This window comes from Tasmannia lanceolata, unplaced genomic scaffold (assembly GCF_043159265.1).
Source record: "Tasmannia lanceolata isolate RefF3 unplaced genomic scaffold, GAP_Taslan_0.1 ptg000011l, whole genome shotgun sequence".
NCBI classification, from domain to species: Eukaryota; Viridiplantae; Streptophyta; class Magnoliopsida; order Canellales; family Winteraceae; genus Tasmannia; species Tasmannia lanceolata.
Genome location: NW_027518688.1, coordinates 26124138 through 26140680, shown reverse-complemented (window position 1 = coordinate 26140680; position 16543 = coordinate 26124138). Strand labels below are relative to the sequence as shown.

General features: G+C 37.8%; 2 protein-coding genes across 2 annotated transcripts; one reads left to right on the top strand and one right to left on the bottom strand.

The window, feature by feature from the left end:
* The first annotated feature begins 1470 nt into the window (after window positions 1-1470).
* LOC143886810 (uncharacterized) lies at window positions 1471-5904 on the top strand. The gene is made up of 4 exons (XM_077390941.1): window positions 1471-1642; window positions 1800-1971; window positions 4519-4865; window positions 5153-5904. The coding sequence occupies exons 2-4, from the start codon at window positions 1815-1817 to the stop codon at window positions 5729-5731; spliced, it is 1083 nt and encodes a 360-aa protein (XP_077247056.1). The 5' UTR covers window positions 1471-1642; window positions 1800-1814; the 3' UTR covers window positions 5732-5904.
* Window positions 5905-7664: 1760 nt separating this feature from the next.
* Window positions 7665-13055, bottom strand: LOC143886811 (ATP-dependent Clp protease adapter protein CLPS2, chloroplastic-like). Its single transcript, XM_077390942.1, has 4 exons — window positions 12688-13055; window positions 8703-8801; window positions 8426-8535; window positions 7665-7944 (listed from the first exon to the last, which is right to left on the bottom strand). The coding sequence occupies exons 1-4, from the start codon at window positions 12929-12931 to the stop codon at window positions 7864-7866; spliced, it is 534 nt and encodes a 177-aa protein (XP_077247057.1). The 5' UTR covers window positions 12932-13055; the 3' UTR covers window positions 7665-7863.
* Between the last annotated feature and the right edge of the window lie 3488 nt (window positions 13056-16543).

Sequence of the window (16543 nt, the reverse complement as noted above, 5' to 3'; positions counted from 1 at the left end):
TTCACGTCAACCTTTGTTTCTTTGATAAGAGATGATATTTTCACTTCACCCCCTCTCCGGTACGCATGCGCCCCCCTTATAACGTGAACAGTGGCCAACTTCAGCACTTTTTGACATGATTAAATATTTAAATCACGTTAATAAGGGGGGCACATGCTTACTGTAGGGGGGTGAAAATATCATCGCCCTAAAATATTACAGGAACAATTTACGAAACATAGGTACATCAATTATAGGAACAACTTATCCAAGGATTTGTTATCGTTAACAAGATAACTTATGCTAACATTAGCAATCATATGAACAACTTATCCAGGGAATTCCATCTCACAGTGTAAAACAACCAATTACTCGGCTTAAGCTGTTAGAGTTGGTGTTCTTCAATCAATTGTACTTCAACTCAACTAAACTAAACCTTTGTCCCAAACTAGTTGGGCTCGGCTAATGAATCCTTTAGAAAATTTCCATTAAGAAGGTGAAAGGATATATCCACTCAAACTGACTAAGTCTAATTCTGACACTAGTTGGGTTCGTCTACATGGATCATTTTCTTCTATTCTCTCCTATCTAAGGTCATGTTCTAGGTTATGCTCCTAGCTTTCAAGTCTTTCATCACTGTTTCTATCCAAGTTGTTTTCGATCTGCCCGTACCTCTTTTTACTCCATCAACTTGGCATGAGTCACTTCTCACTTCTTCTCACTGAAGCATTCAAAGGCCTACGTTGGAGATACCCAAACCATCTTAAGCGGTGTTCTCTCATCTTCTCCTCAATTAGTGCTAACCCTACACTTTTACAGATGTCTTCATTTTTAATTCGATCTAACTTATGTGACCGCACATCCATCTAAGCATTTGCATCTCCGCTACACTCATCTTATGCACATGCTGCTTCTTGGTGGTCCAACATTCTGAGCAGTACAGCATGGCTGGCCTCACAGCTGTCTTATAAAACTTTTCCTTCAACTTAATAGGTATTTTACAGTCGCACAAACTTCCAAAGCATGCTTCCACTCAACCACCCTTCTCTTATTCTGTGGTTAACATCCTCTTCAATCTCCCCTCCCTCATCTAGGAAGGAGAGATTGAAGTGGAGGAAGGAGAATTATTCCAGAAGCTTAAGCTATTAGAGTTGTCCTTTACCTTAAAATGGAACCTCCTTTAGCAATGAGATCAAAACCATGTGGTTCTTCTGATAATGTTCTATACGATCGATGGCCTTCATCTCACAATCACATACACGCAGTGTTTTGTTGACCCAAAAATTGCCTTTCACCATTGATCGTCCCTCCTCACCCACCCACCCACCAAATGTATCATGTACGTGTGATTTGATCACGGCCGTTGATTTGGTTGATGACCACAAGTCCACCCCATTGTCATTGGTCCCACCACGATTGGATGATAGTAGCCAGGTGGGGCTGATTTTCCTGTTCATTATTTTTATGAATGAATGAGAGATGTCCCCTTGGCATAGGGCCTGGACCAGGCCACATGGTCGCCTCACGATGGTCCACCATATCAACAGCCTTTGATCAAACACATGTGCTACGATATTTTTTTAAGCTTATGCTTCGCGCTTACAAAAATGTTAGGAAGAATCACAGCATCTGAAGTCTAGCGAGGGAAAATTTCCTTTCTCTGGTAAGCCCCCGTTCAAAAAATCTTCTCTGACTCCTTTAAATCCATCGATTTCATACTATCTCAACCTAGATTTCATGCTAAGAAGGCAATAAGAGCAGCTGCTTGTTTAAAAATGAAATCTAAAGTCTAGGGTTTTCTTTTCTTTCTCTATAAACAGAGGTGATGTTCTGAAATGCTTGAGGATCGAAAAAGAAGGTATAGAAGTAAGAGTCTGCGACCTCTTCGAGGTGGATGCACAAAAAGAAGAGTCTCTCAAATGTTGGATGATCGAAAAACAAGCCCTAGATCCAAACTACTGCTACCTATCTTTGCGACCCCACCCAGAAAAGGTTTTAAATAATTCTCTTTTCTTCAACTCTTTTTCCTGTTTTAGACATATAAAGGCCGTTTCAATACATTGATTTTATAAACTAGGATTGTAAAATCTTGGACTTTTCAAGCTAAAACCTCAATATTATGAGCTAAAACCTGGATTTTATAAACTAAAACCTTGATTGTGCATTTTCAGGATTGTGAAATCCAGGTTTTAGTTTACAAAATCCTGGATTATAAAATCCATGTATCCAAACTGCTTGATAGGGTCCATTGAAAATACATGCACACAATTTTAATTTGGGCCTTTTTAGATTGAAATTATGTGCTTAGGTGAACGGGGTGATACCTAATTTTTTTGTTTCTTGAGCTTTCTCGATCCGGCTTTATTTTCTTCAAGGTCAATGTTTCTGATGTAAATTGGGCTTCTTTCCAAGTTTGTGACCTAGGATTTATATCATTTAATACGATTAGGTGTTTTCGTAGATTATCTGTTACCAACTACTGCATTTTCTTCAATTCTAAATGCCCAAGTGTAGATGCCATCTATTGCTTTCTGATTCTGTTCTCGTTTGTACCTAGAAACTTTTACTTTGGTTTGTTGGGGTTTTCACTGAAATTTTGAAATCTAGGGTTTTACTGCATGATAATTGCTGACACTAGGGACTTGAATGCATGCCCATCGATTTTCTAGGTCTTTGTGGCACTGGACTTGAAATTATCAGTGAAAGAATGATTGATCTGTGTTTGTTCTGTCTGTTTGGATCTATCTTATTATATGTTGAGTATATTTTGAAGTATTTTCTTTGTTTCTTAAGTCGTCTCACCTTTGATTGATGTGTTTTCTGTAGTTTTAGTTTATGTTCAGATCTGGAACTTCTATGGTGGGATATGAATTTCATCCCTTTCTCTCCTTTCTCTGTATAATTTCCTGATCCGTTTATTGGCTTACTACTCCGGAAGCAAACTGAACTCTTGCTGGTTGATGGTTGTGGTGTTGGCAATCTAAACTAGAATTAAAACTCGTATGTTGTCTTTCTTGCTAGAGCTTGAATTGAGAGTTAGTGTGACGAGGGTGGAAGCAACCTATTTATATCTTCTATACAAATCAGGTACCTGCGTAAAAACAAGTATTGTGAATCCACGCATCTCAAGCACTTGGTGATGAGATTCTTGAAACCTATATGAGAGGGTATCTTATACTCTTCTCTATTAGTCTTTAACTCTTTGATCCAGGCTTATGAATTGCCACAGATTGCTGATGAAATATTAGGAAACATTAGAGAACACTTCATATCGAAGATCTTGAAACTCATTCTCATTTTCCTTGAGGGCCCATTTGGATACCTCATATATTGTATTTGTATTTGGAATTGAGTTTTGAATACAAAATGAATAGATCCGGCAGCTCATGTTGGGGGAGAGAGCGAGCGATGGGGGTACTTCCTAATGGAGGGGAGAGGTTGAGAAACAAAGAGGGTGAAGGAAAGTGCCAGATCTGTGGATTTCCAATTTCTTATTTGCACAGCTTATTTGGAAATCTGATTTATTTCACTGTCAGTTGCTGAATTGGAAATTCAAGAATTTGATCGGATCCAAATTACAATGCAAAAAGGGCTGCAAATGTGAGAAATCCAAATCAAAATCTTCTCTACATCCAAACGGGCCCTAAAAGTAATTGAGCAAGGAATTCAGCGAGTAAGGGCATAGGCACTAAAGCTGAAATCATTTATGAAGCTATACTTGCCTGTATTCAACTATTCTAGAATTATCATTTGAAAACTAAATGGAATGACCACGATATAGACCTGAAGATAGTTGAGTTAGCTAATGAGTATAGACTTATAGGTCAGAGGGGGTGAATTATTTGTAACACAATAGTTCAAGTATTTTAATTAATTTTCATTTCCAAGATAAATTAGTTCTCTACTCCAATCATTTTAATTAATTTTCGTTTCTAAGATAAATTTTTTATGCTATTTAGTGGATTTTGATGGGCAATTCCACCTCTGTTACTTATAGGAGCATATGAATATGGCAACAATCCACTGTCATCACTTGTTACTTAGGCTAGGGGTCTCTTTATATAATTCATTATTGTAATCATCGCTACGGCTATACTATAATAACGTGTTTATATGTTATATTTTACTGTATCGATTCCCCTGTAATATGATTAGTCTCTTCTTCTGGGATTAAAATTCTTCTTGACTTTGAATTTAGAACTTTTTTTGCGTAGATAAGCTGGGATTGAACCTGCAACCTCAAGGTTGAGATACACATTCTCAACCATTGAGTTATAGACCTAATTCCTTGAATTTAGAACTTAGTACTAATTGTGAAAAGTCATTCATGATCCAATTTGCCAGTGTTTTCTTTGATTCTTGAATCATGTTCATTTGGCCTTAATTAGTGTTTGCCAATCTAAAGTGTATTTTTTGGACCCTTCTGGTCTTATTTAGACAACGTTTTTTTATTTTAATTTGGTTTGGTTGGCTTAAACTTTATTAAGCAACTTGTATATTTTCGGCTTTGAATGGGCTGTATATGGAGTTATTTTGTAGGAATGAAAAATGAAGAGGTAGAAACTCCTGTCAATGCTAGCCTCAAGAAGACAGTAACCTGGACAGTAACTATGGATCGTTACCTTACTGAAGTACTAGTAGAGCAAGCACTTTTAGGAAGGAAGGATGAAAATGGTTTCAAAAAAGATGCATGGGCAGTCGCAGAGGCAAAGTTGAATGCAAGATTTGGAACTCACATTACGAAGGAGAATTGCAAGAATCGGCTGAGAACTTGGAAAAAACACTACTTTACCTTGAAGTCTCTACTCGACCAAAGTGGCTTTAGATTGGATGATGTTTCCTCTATGGTGATCGCCGATGATAGTGAATGGGATGAATATCTCAAGGTATATTTCTCATTCAATAAAGGTCACTGATGTTGGCACTAATATGTTTTAATAATCGGACTAACTCACCTTGTCTTTTCTTAATTTGCTTCTAACATTTTTTTTTGGAAATTGTGATAACTTTTTGACAGCCGGTTAAACAGTAAAAGACAAGGTGAGTTAATGCAATCATTAAACCATTGTAGTGCCAATGTCAATAGTCTCAATAAATCCTAGTCGTAATTATTATAATTTACACCAAATGATTGGATTTACACATGATATAACATAAATTATTTTCTCCATAGACACACCCAGATGCGAAAATCCTCAGAAATAAGCCTCTACCAAACTACTATGAGTTATCTATCATAGTTGGTAAGGATCAAGTTGATGGAAGCCAGTCTATGAAGGGTATTGAAGCAAAGATTGAGAATAACACTCTTGCATTGGACAATGCTCAAACTATAGCCCTTCATATGGATGTAGACTCTGATGATATGATAGATGATATGCATGAGTCTGCGTCTTCAGATGGAGGCTTGGAAGGGTCGTCTCCACGAAGCGAACACCCATCTATGGCATCATCAGGGTCTAAACAGTCAAAGAAACGGAAGCAAATCACTACCATCAATGTTGCATTGGCTGAGATGACGAAAGCAATAAGATCGCTAACCGATGGAACCCGAGAAACTGCCAAGCGTCTTGAGAAGGAAAAGAAAATTAAGACGGTGTACGAGGAGATTAGGAAAATTCCAGACATTGACAACCGTCTTTTGTTTAAAGCGATTGATTATTTGACCTCAGACGAAAACAATGCGAGTATATTCTTGATGCTTGATGAGAATCTAAGGCACGAGTGGCTACTGTTTCATCTTTCCACTTGACATTTTAGTGCTCCTGTCCATATTTACAGGTTTTTGTTTTTCTGTTTATATTTTGATCTTGATATGTATACTTTTTTGTCAACATGGAATTTTGTATTGTGGTTCATCATTTTTGTGGGCATGTTTACTATTTTATATGTTGTTTATATGCAAAATGTGAATGGTTTTATGGAGATCTTGACTTGCGTTTGATATGTGGTTGACTTGTCAAATGCAATTCTTGGGTTTTTTTTCCTGGTTAGAAAAGATAAGCTCTTCTTATTGAAAGCAATCCTAGCCTCTCTTTGTAAAGGTTTTAATAACAGGATTAAGCGGCGATATCAAGCTTGTGAAGATTGCGACGATACCGTTGCCATAGGAGCTTGCGGATATGCAAGGCACTGTTTCGGTCTAGGGTAAAAAAATTCCTTGAAAAGTTAATTTTTTAAGCTTTTGGCTAGCTATTTTTTTTTTCAGAATCTGAAAATTTTCATGTTTTTGAGGAAAATTCCATTCCCACCGGAACCTGGAAGTTTTCTTTTCATGGAATAATTTGTTTCTTTCATTTTTTTTCCTAGATTCAAACAGCCCCTAAAACTGGTGATATCTATGTTGCAAATCTGGGGCTTGTGGGTACTGGAGGGTTTTTTCTTTGACATGTAAGAGGAAACATCAATAAAAATGTTTTTCAGTACCACTAGCATTACTAATTTTAATGAAGCAACGACACAGGTTCTCCTTACCAATCTCCAGAACTTAAGAGCAATGCTGGTGTGGAATTGTACACGAAGGTGAGTCTTCAATAGTCCATGAGAATAGTAGTTTCTGTTCATTATTTTTAATAGAAATGTCAGACCATAGTTCTGTTTACAGGATGTTAAAAGAGCTGAGGAAATAATGACATACATTCTTTTGGTTTTGTTGGTTTTGAAACTGCATTTCATACACAGTGTTTCATATATACTTGTTTGTTTCAAGATTCAGCTACACCAATGGATGGCTAGCATTCCCTCAACCCTAACTCAACCCGCCTCTAAATCACTCAACCTAACTCAACCCCGTCTAACCTGTTTTTAGCAAATCGAGTTGGGTTCGGGTTAATCACTAGCAAAAATAGAAACACTACAAACAAAAAGAAAAAGAAAAAGAAACCCCACAACCCTAAGATTCAAAAAATTATGATAAAATTAATTAGAGGATGGAGGTTGGGCTCGGGCTCGGGCTCAGGTTGCCCAAGGCCTCAACCCTAAGGTCCTGTTCGTTTGAGATTATGAATACCGATGATTTTTTTTTTTGAATGGTATTATGATAACCGATTACTGGACTCAAAGTTAATGTAATTTGAGTCCAATAATCAGTTTGGGGGCTCACCATTAGTTGTAATTATGTCAAACGAACAGGGCTTAACCGAACCCAAAATTAAATTAAGCTGTCTTTTCCCAATCTAAACCCAACCCAACCCGGGAAATGTCAACCCAACCCAGTCCAAGCAGAAATAGGGTTAAACCTGTCGGGTTCAGGTTGAGGCCGATCCAAGTTCATGGTGCTGACCAGGCTGTTAACATATTCCAGGGTGAAGTTCCTTCACCAGAAGAAAAATCCCTCACCCATTTACACTCCCTTGGCACTTCCCTCTTTATTTTTAGGAGGCTTCTGTAATTATTGTAACAATCAATGAGAGAAGTGCAAAATAGATAAGGTCTGAACATATAAAAAAGAGTAAGAGAGCACAATCTGTCTTTATATTTGTTTCTTTTATCATAAACGAGAAAGCTTTTCTACAGAGTAGAAAGCATTTTGGTTGAGAATATGATTATTCATAGCCAATCAATAAAGGACATCTTGGCACTAAAGTGATTGGCCATTCTCACCATCTCACTCTAATTATTATTTTTATGAAAAAGTAAGTTCTATTAATAAAGGAAAAGAAACAGTACAAAAGAGGCCCCTCTCATGAAGAAAATGCCAAACTCATCTTCATACATACCACCTCACAGTTGTTTAAACAAAATTAAGGTTTTGTATTAATTACCTCACTGTAGATAATCTACATCCCGTAGACCCAGATCAATAGTTCTCATATGAACATTTGCCACGAGATTAAAATTCAAAATTGCATAGTTTATAATGTGAAAAAGTTGCAAAAATATATCTTATGCCAAGCTTGAATCTGGTTCAATCGCTGATCTCAATCCCCAACGTACCATCATTTGAGCATAAAACTCAGCATGCTCCTGCTCAACCATGATCAATCAGTAATCATTAAAGAGAACAATATGGACATGTAAAGAAGGACCAAAATAAGCCATAATGATCCTTAGGCCTTGTTAGTTTTTGATTTTGCGAATTGAGTTTTTTAGTCTAAAACTGGTTATTGGTCTCAAAATTAAATTCAATTTCGAGACCAACAATCAGATTTTGAGTCAAGATCCAAAGTGAACTAAGTATGTAGTTGAGTATTTAATTCTCATATAAATTATTGAGTTTACACCAAGAATGAGTTTCTGAAGCAACATGGGCTTAACCCTCTTCTAACTTCTTTTTTTTTTAAAATGGTTTAATCCTCTTTTACTTATTTGAGAATAATCAATCTCACACTTGAACTCAATTCTCAAAATCCAAAACAAAAAATACCTTAAAGAAAATAAGAGCACTGCAAGTTAGATGGCTCAAGTCTGTTCAGTAAAGGGTGTAAACTGTTAAATGTAGAAATACCTTTACTGCAACTATAACGACAGCAACACCATTTTCCCGTGATTTGTGAAATAGTTTTCTCGCATCATCAGGCGTTATTGATGGAACGGCTTGTGGTAACACCTTTGCCACTTCAAATTAGCAAAAACAAGATTAAGTATGTTGGACAAATCAATAAGAAGCAAGCAATTTAATCTAAATGCAAATTAAGTAATGTGGCCTGATTGACAGATATCATGTTAATTAAACTACTAAAGTATTATAGCTATCGTAGTTAAGAGGATTTTTCAGTAATCACCTATTTTTTCAGTATGGCGTTGATCGTCAATCAGCAAGACTCTGTAACTATCGCCACTGTTTACACCTATCTTGGTCTTCCCCAGTCCAACATTTCCTCCTGCGAATGAAAGAAAATCATTTGCATGTTCGAATGATGCAAAGCAACAAAGATAAACAATCATAATTAGTTAAAAAATAGGAGCATTGTTGCAATAAGAAATTAGCCACGATGGCTTTCGAATAATTTGAGTCAAACAGAAGAAGGCAATCACATGCTCGATTCAAACTTTTCCCAAGTAGACATTAGAGTTTAAGTACTACGTTGATTTTTTTTTTTTAATGGCAGTACTAAGGTGATTTTTTTTTTTTTTGAATGGCAGTACTAAGGTGAATATCACATAAGAACTTTGTAGTAGCACCACACTTGACAACTGAGAGAGAGAGAGAGAGAGAGAGAGAGAGAGCTTTACGGCGTAGGAAAAAGAGCTTTATATAAACTCTAGAGTCGTACATTGGGCAGTCAGAAATCCATATAGTTTCTCCAAACTCCAACGCACGACATAAACCAATATCAATTAAAGATACTATCTAATGACCACTCTATGAAGATTTACCACAATCTTGGCAAGGATCTTACACAAAAAGTTGAACAAGGAAGTTGGGTTGGAAGCTTTAGCAGCTAAGGTGATGAAGGTTGCATTTACCTCAGTTAGCATTTTGGCTTTGGAGAAGTTACATCAGTGGCATCCTTCTTAATGAGGTACCACAATGCCTTAAAGAAGGCCCCATGGATCCATCAGGCCCCGTGGCCTTATTTGGATCAGCATGAATTCTAACCTCTTTGATATCTTTAGCAATCACAGGTCCTGACAACCAATCAGCCTCGGCAGTACTTAAAGACCTCATGTGGTTGGAGGTCTTAGAAGTGAAGTCAAACATGATTGGATAAGAGGGCTTGGAAGGGTAAAACGTATTCTTTGTTTTGTTTTGTTTGTTTTTCATTTGTGTATCTTGTGTTTCTTTTGGAGATCTTCTCGATCACCTTTTTTATCATTCGGGCATTTAGGCCATGTTTGGATACCCAAAGATTTAGATTTGGATTTCTCACATTTGCAGTTGAGATTTCAAACTGGATCAGATCCTTAGATTTCCAAATCAGTGAGGGCAAAAAAATCTGATTTTCAAATCTGTTCCGCAAGACATTATTTGGAAATCAATATTTGTGGCAATTAAATTCACCCTCGCTGCTCCTCGACCTTGTTGCAGCAACAGCCAGACGTCTCTCTCTCTCTCTCTCTCTCTCTCTCTCTCTCTCTCTCTCTCTCTCGTACAACATCAGCATGAGGATGGTTGATGTATTCTGTATCCAGGACTCAAATCCAAATCCAAACACAAAAACATGAGGTATCCAAGTGTGGCCTTAGTGAATTCATTATCATTCAAAAAGAAAAGATTGAGGTCTCGGAAGAAAGTTATCAATGTGGAGCCAATCCCATCTCGATTGGATAAAGGTCTTGGAAGAAAGCTATCAAGGTGGAGCCAATCCCATCTTGATCATCAACATTGGTTCCGTCTGGGTAGCAAAAGCTGTGGATGGTGTTGTGGTTCCTTCTCGAAGTAATGGCAGCGAGAAAAAAATGCAGAATTTGAGTCTCCCAGGATCAGCCAGCTGAGCCTGGACTTTTGATGGAGAAGATTTTCTTCAAGAACAACAGTCACTAGGCAGTTGTTCTTCATTTATTTATTATTAATTTTTTTTGAAAGGTATCACTAGGTAGTTGTTATGCACAGATTTTCACTCTCAATGAGGTCCTTGTTGAGGGGAGATATATCCATCAGTCTCTGAATGAGATCTAGTTCTTTACGGATGATAAGGAGAGCTATAACAATTCTTCTGAAGACGTTAGCGTTCCATTCTCTTATGCGAACCTTTGTTTCTTTCAACTTTTGGAACAATCTATACATTGGATTGCCTCTCACATTGATATTTGAGGTCCGCTCAACCACACAGTAGAGAGATTGATCCTGCAGCCACATGTGAAACCCGAGTGGTTTGCCCGCCTTCAAAGTGTCTGTTATGAGCATTACAATGAAGGGAGTGTGGCCAGAAGTGACTTGAGCCTTGAAATCAACACGAGTGCAGATAATCTGGGATCCATGATCTGTTTATCAGTGCTCTGTCGAGATGAGTGCAAATTCTATAATTTGGATGGAGTGCCACTGTTGTTTCAAGAGATATTGAACCCTGTCGCTTTGAGGTCCACGACAGCACAATCATGAATAAAAGCATCGAAGTTCTCATGTCTTATGTGAATCCAGGATTCACAGATTGAAGAGAAAGAAAGAGAGTAGAAAGATGAAAGCCAACAAGAGAAAGACAAGGATGGAAGGACACTGCTTATGAACCCAGCTATGGAGTCTTGAAGACTTCACTCTTACTAGTGCTTGAGAAGCTACACGGCCCAGAGAACGCAAGACGGGCTGGCACACACTGATATGGTTCAGTGCTCACACTCTGAGACATGCTTTCCAGGCATGGCAAGCCATCTGTTGGTGGCTCTACACGGTGGATAGGATCACTAAGTTGGGTCACTGTGTCAACAACAAATGTAAACTCTCTAATTCCATTCCTCGAAGGCATGAACCATCTCTTCTTCAACTTTGCCAACTCTACTTGGGTTTGGCACTCAATTGTATGGAGATTCAATCACCAGCGTAAGCCCCTCAAATGTGTAGGAAATGAGGGAGCTTGGATCATTTCCAAACACAAAGGAAAAGATCAGGCCAAGACAGCTTTCAAAAATGCATTTGATGCCACCATACACCACCTTTGTAACTCTGGTGCAATCTTTTTTTTTGGTAGGTAAGCTGGGGTCGAACCTGAGAGACCTCAAGGTTGAGAAGGCAAAGCCTTAACCATTGAGCTACAGGCCCAACGCCTCTCTGGTGAAATCTTGGTCCTATGTGGTGTAGAGACATGCTCTGTAGCTCTGGTGGGTGGTTTTACATTCCAAATCCACTCTATGGGAAGGATTCAAATGTGACTTAAGCCAAAATTGGTAAGGATGGAGTTAGCTGTTTGCAATTCAAAGCTAGCGGGGTATCCAACTGCCCTGTCATTAAGGAAGACTTTCCAATGTGCTGATTGGGGGTTGATACAAGCAATGGTCAGCAAGATGTGGTTTTTTCATCATTGGATACACTTGTTATCCTTGGTTCACATCGACTTTTGTTCTTTGATAAAATATTACTGGAACCAAATTAGTGAGCATCGAAAAAGATAACTTCAATATAAACTTATCAAGCAGGATAGACAATACTAGTAACGCTTCATCCAAAGGTCGCAGTGGTAAACAGCCCCAGTAGAGATTCTAATGGCGAATCATGAAATAAAAATGATCTTTCTGATCACTTATTTCATAATCATTAATCACATTCTTAGTATTATTATTATTATTATTATTGGTCCCAGCGTCCATATCGGTCCAGGTATCCTTATGGGTCCAGGTATCAATATTGATATATTTTCCAAGACAAAAATTGAGAATTCTCTACTCAAAATAATTTCCACCTATAATTTGGCTAATTGAATTAGTGAGATATCAAACCTCTGTCTTTGGGTATTGAGATATCAAACCTATTAAAACTCTAGAGGAGATGTTAGATGCGACCAATTATGTATTCCTTATATTCGCGCAAAATAAATATTGCATGTTTCTTTTTAAAGGGATTTTATTTTTCCTCTTCTTAGTATCTTGATAGTCTAACTATTTTTTCTTATCAACAAACTTAGTCAAATAAAGTTTACTAGCATGGGTAATTAATCGGTGCTTGAGAACAACCAAACAACTAATTCTTTTACAATATTCAAAACCGATCATCAAATTGTTTATCTAACTCCATAGAAAGAAAAAAATTCGTAGAAAAGAATCACTACCTACCAATTCATCAATCAATAAAGCGGGAAAAAGAAAAAGAAGTAAATGGGTGATTCAAGAAATTGCCTTCTTCTGCTTGTGGAGTGGGATCGAATTGAGACTGATCAAAAGACGGGCGCTCCAATAGCCCTGTGCCTCCTTTCAATGATCCAAACCTTGAAGTTGCAGACATGGAAACCATTGCCCTTTCTTGGGTCTTTTTCAAAACTATACATTTAGGGCTGACGTGGCAGGAAAACCAAGAAGAAGGAGGTTTAGAGAGTCTGAGAAGAGAAAATGAGCTTGCCGTACCACTGATAGCCATTTCCATGGGAGATGAGAAAGATAATGAAATCCTCTTTTTATAGGAGGGAAAGCTTGAGTTGTTCAAAGGGTTTTTGCTTTCTTCCTTGAAGAGAACGTTAAGAGTTAAGACCTTACATAGGCTATAACATTTCTCTTCTTTTATAATAGGAAAATGGGGCCAAAATAAAGCTTTAATTTTACCTTTATTTAATATTTTTGTGGATGCTATATACATCTTTGGTTTAACATGGGCGTACAATACACACGTTTCTTATCTTGTATTATTCATTCACACATATTTGATTAAAAATAGGGAGATGATATCTGCGCAAAGTGTTTTGATAAACATGCGCATCACTTGTCTGTCCTGTAGTATTTAAAGAGCTTTTTCAGAACCTTAACATCCTCTGACATCTCTTTAAATACTACACGACAGACAAGTGGAGCGCATGTTTATCAAAACACTCTGGTGGTGCTGATATCATTTCCCTAAAAATATAAAGAAATTTTTTTTGCGTTCGCTCATTGTTGTGCTCTACAAAAAAATGAAATCTTCAGTTGATTAATAAAAGGTAGCAATAATGAAGATTCTAGAATTTTGCTATCAAGCCTAGAATGTTCTATACCACTAAACCTATTTGAGCTCCAAGAGGAAACACGTGGGATACCCAATTTACACTTGTATATGTATGTAGGAAACAATTGTCTAGTTATTGGATTGTTTGTGTGCTCTAAGTTGGCTTGCAAAGCCATTGGTTGTTGCAGTCTGTACCCACCTTTATTAAGTCCGTGCTCGTTTTTTATTTTGAGAATCGATAGGCCCTGTTTGTTTTAGATTATGACACCTGATTGTGGAGTCCCAACTGATTATTGGGCTGGAAATTGCACTAAATTCGAGTCCAATAATTAGTTGGGGACTCCACAAGCGGGTTGTCATAATCTAAAACAAACAGGCCCTAAAAAGTATTGCATGGATTACTCCTGGGCCCACTGTGTGAGAGGGCTGAGAAGGAGAGGAGCGAATTAAGTGGGCGAGAGTCGAGAAACTCTGAAGTCCCTCCCATCTCTCACTATTAGGCCCGCAAATGTTCCATAGAATATTTTTTTCACTGTGGCCAAACACGATGAAAATCTCTGGTCACTCAATTTCAGGTATAAGTATATATCCTTTTGTTGTGGTGCCTAGTACTCAAGACATTAGGTGGCAACATTTTTTCTATCCCTTCTACCTTGCCTTGAAAAGTAACGTCACCTTACATCTTTGAACCAAAAACACATATTTCAGCTAACCAATGCGAGCCCTTAGGACCTTTGGCTCTGATACCATTTGAAAACAAGTAGTTACTCCAAAACCTTAAGCTGTTGGAGAAGGCATTATTTATGACAGGGCCACACCTAAGTAATTGAGACTATTTATCTTTGTACAACCATCACGATGCCATCCACATGGTCCTAGTACCAGGTCTGTAAGATTAAGGACTGCAAAAATCTATGATTTACCTGTTCTTGGTGGAACTTGTTGGGAAAGTTGCCTTGTTTCAACGCCTCCACCTTTCTTATTTCAATTAGGTTGTGTTGCAGTCAAATTTTGGTTATGGCTGAGCTAGAGGTGAAGAGCGGATGGACGATCTTGATTTGTCCTAGCTTCTTGTCCTACACACACGAGAGAATGGTTAGAAGACCAACGCGGAGGGGGTACTCCGCGAAGGCCCTCCGATGCTGAAGACAGCAACAGATAAGGAAACTCAACTTGAAATAGTAAGTTTTTGGGAATCCAGTCTCTTACCTTTTAGATCTTACCCCTATTTACAGTGGTTGGGGTGTGACAGAGCTAATCTGTAATTTCCTTTGTGGTATGATTACCATATTGCCCTTGAGCGGATGGCAATGAGCTATAAATACCGCTTCTCACAGGGGTCTTTGCTGACTGTAGGAAATTACTTTACTGCCCTTTTGACAATTGGGGCCCTTTTACACGTGTAGTTCTCCGATTGGATGGTTATTTTCATCTTCATTAGGTTGTTTTGATTGAAGGGGGAAGGCGAAAGGTGATAAAAGCAGATGTTTTTTCTCTCTCTCTAGACGGGTGGCAGCAAGAGAAGGGTGTGGGAGGCAAGTGAGGGAGAACGAAATTCAAAACATTGAGAATGAAGAGAGGAAAACCTCAATGACCGTCCTTAGTTTTCCCTTAAGTAGTATCTTATGGCGGGAGTCACATGATAGAGTATATCTCTAGAACTCATCCTCTAGGATTTTTCTAAGAGATTCGCATTAGAGAGGGAGAGATCCTTAGGACCCAACAAATTTATTTTCTCTTCTGCCAAGGTAGACACTCTTTTTATTGTTAACTTTTCAAAAGTTTTCAATTGATAGCAAGAGATTTTTGAATTGCTGACCTGATATAGGTTCTTTCCGTGAGATCTAATTGATGAATTCACCCTAGTACTACTCAAAACATAAACCATGATTACATGCATGATATGATGATCCGGGCCATTGATTTGGTTAACTATCACATCTCCTACAATACGCTCTAATGCTATCATACATAGAGGAGATCTTAAAAACTCAATCAAGGCATGTAAGAATCAAACTGTGGAATTTCTTTAACTAAACCCTAGAAAACATTTTGTTATCAAACGGTTAGGATCATCCATGAATCTTATGTCTGTTTGATCTGAACTGTCCATCTGGTACGCCTTGTTTTGGATCTACATCTACTATGATTCAATAACATCAAATAATGTGTATTTTTGTTGTTGTTGTTGAAGATGGACGGTCAAAATTTATATATAGCTAACGGACGATGTTAGGATAAAATGAATGACTGATTTTCAGGGCAGAGGAGATCAAGCAAGGCCTATCAAACGGACGGTTCAGATCAAACAAAGGTGGGTCCCTGTTAGCATATTACAATGAGGCCATAACCCCTTCATGAGACTGGCCCACATGATGTAGATATCATCTTGGCCATTCATCTTGTGGGCACACAGCAAAGATAATTACCCTTTAATTTTTATACTAAAGGAGCATTTCTTTCCTGGACAATGATTTTTTCGTCCCCACTGTAGGATGATGCGCTCCCCTTGTAACGTGATTTGACGTCAAAAAGCGTTAAAGTCAGCCCATAAATCATCTCCCTTTCTGTTGCCATCTTCAACATGGTAGATCCAAACCGTCCATGTGATGGGCCACAATGTAAATAGGTAGTGCCCCAAAAATCATTTCCATAAGATGACCTTCAAACCACCAAGTCTCAGCTGAATAACTTGTCTTCTTTGTTCTGGTGTTACTGGAGTTTTAATTCTTATCATCTCTGGTCATAGCTTCTGTTATACCATATTTTGTTCATCTTTGGATACAAGACTACAATTGATTGAGGTTTCATTTTCATTTTGTCCTATACATGATATCAACATATTTTACCACCTTCCAATTCTAGAATTTCTGTATATTTGCTGGCATCTGGTATTGCCTTTCCATTTCCATTCATATGCTAAAGGATTAAATAGCTCATCACCATCTCTACAAGATGTACCTCTAACTCAAAGGGGAAAAACTAAAGCAAGCAAGATGATGCAAGGAAACAATAAAAAAAAACCTTTATTGAATGTCAAAATAGGAAGAGCAAGGGACG

Coding starts and splice junctions, on each gene's coding strand:
- LOC143886810 (XM_077390941.1), top strand. CDS start 1,815: ATGCTTGAGGATCGAAAAAGAAGGTATAGAAGTAAGAGTCTGCGACCT. Junction 1,972..4,518: donor TGCGACCCCACCCAGAAAAG/GTTTTAAATAAT, acceptor GTTATTTTGTAG/GAATGAAAAATGAAGAGGTA. Junction 4,866..5,152: donor AATGGGATGAATATCTCAAG/GTATATTTCTCA, acceptor TTTTCTCCATAG/ACACACCCAGATGCGAAAAT.
- LOC143886811 (XM_077390942.1), bottom strand. CDS start 12,931: ATGGAAATGGCTATCAGTGGTACGGCAAGCTCATTTTCTCTTCTCAGA. Junction 8,802..12,687: donor CACTCCACAAGCAGAAGAAG/GCAATTTCTTGA, acceptor TTTCATTCGCAG/GAGGAAATGTTGGACTGGGG. Junction 7,945..8,425: donor TCGTTATAGTTGCAGTAAAG/GTATTTCTACAT, acceptor ATGGTTGAGCAG/GAGCATGCTGAGTTTTATGC.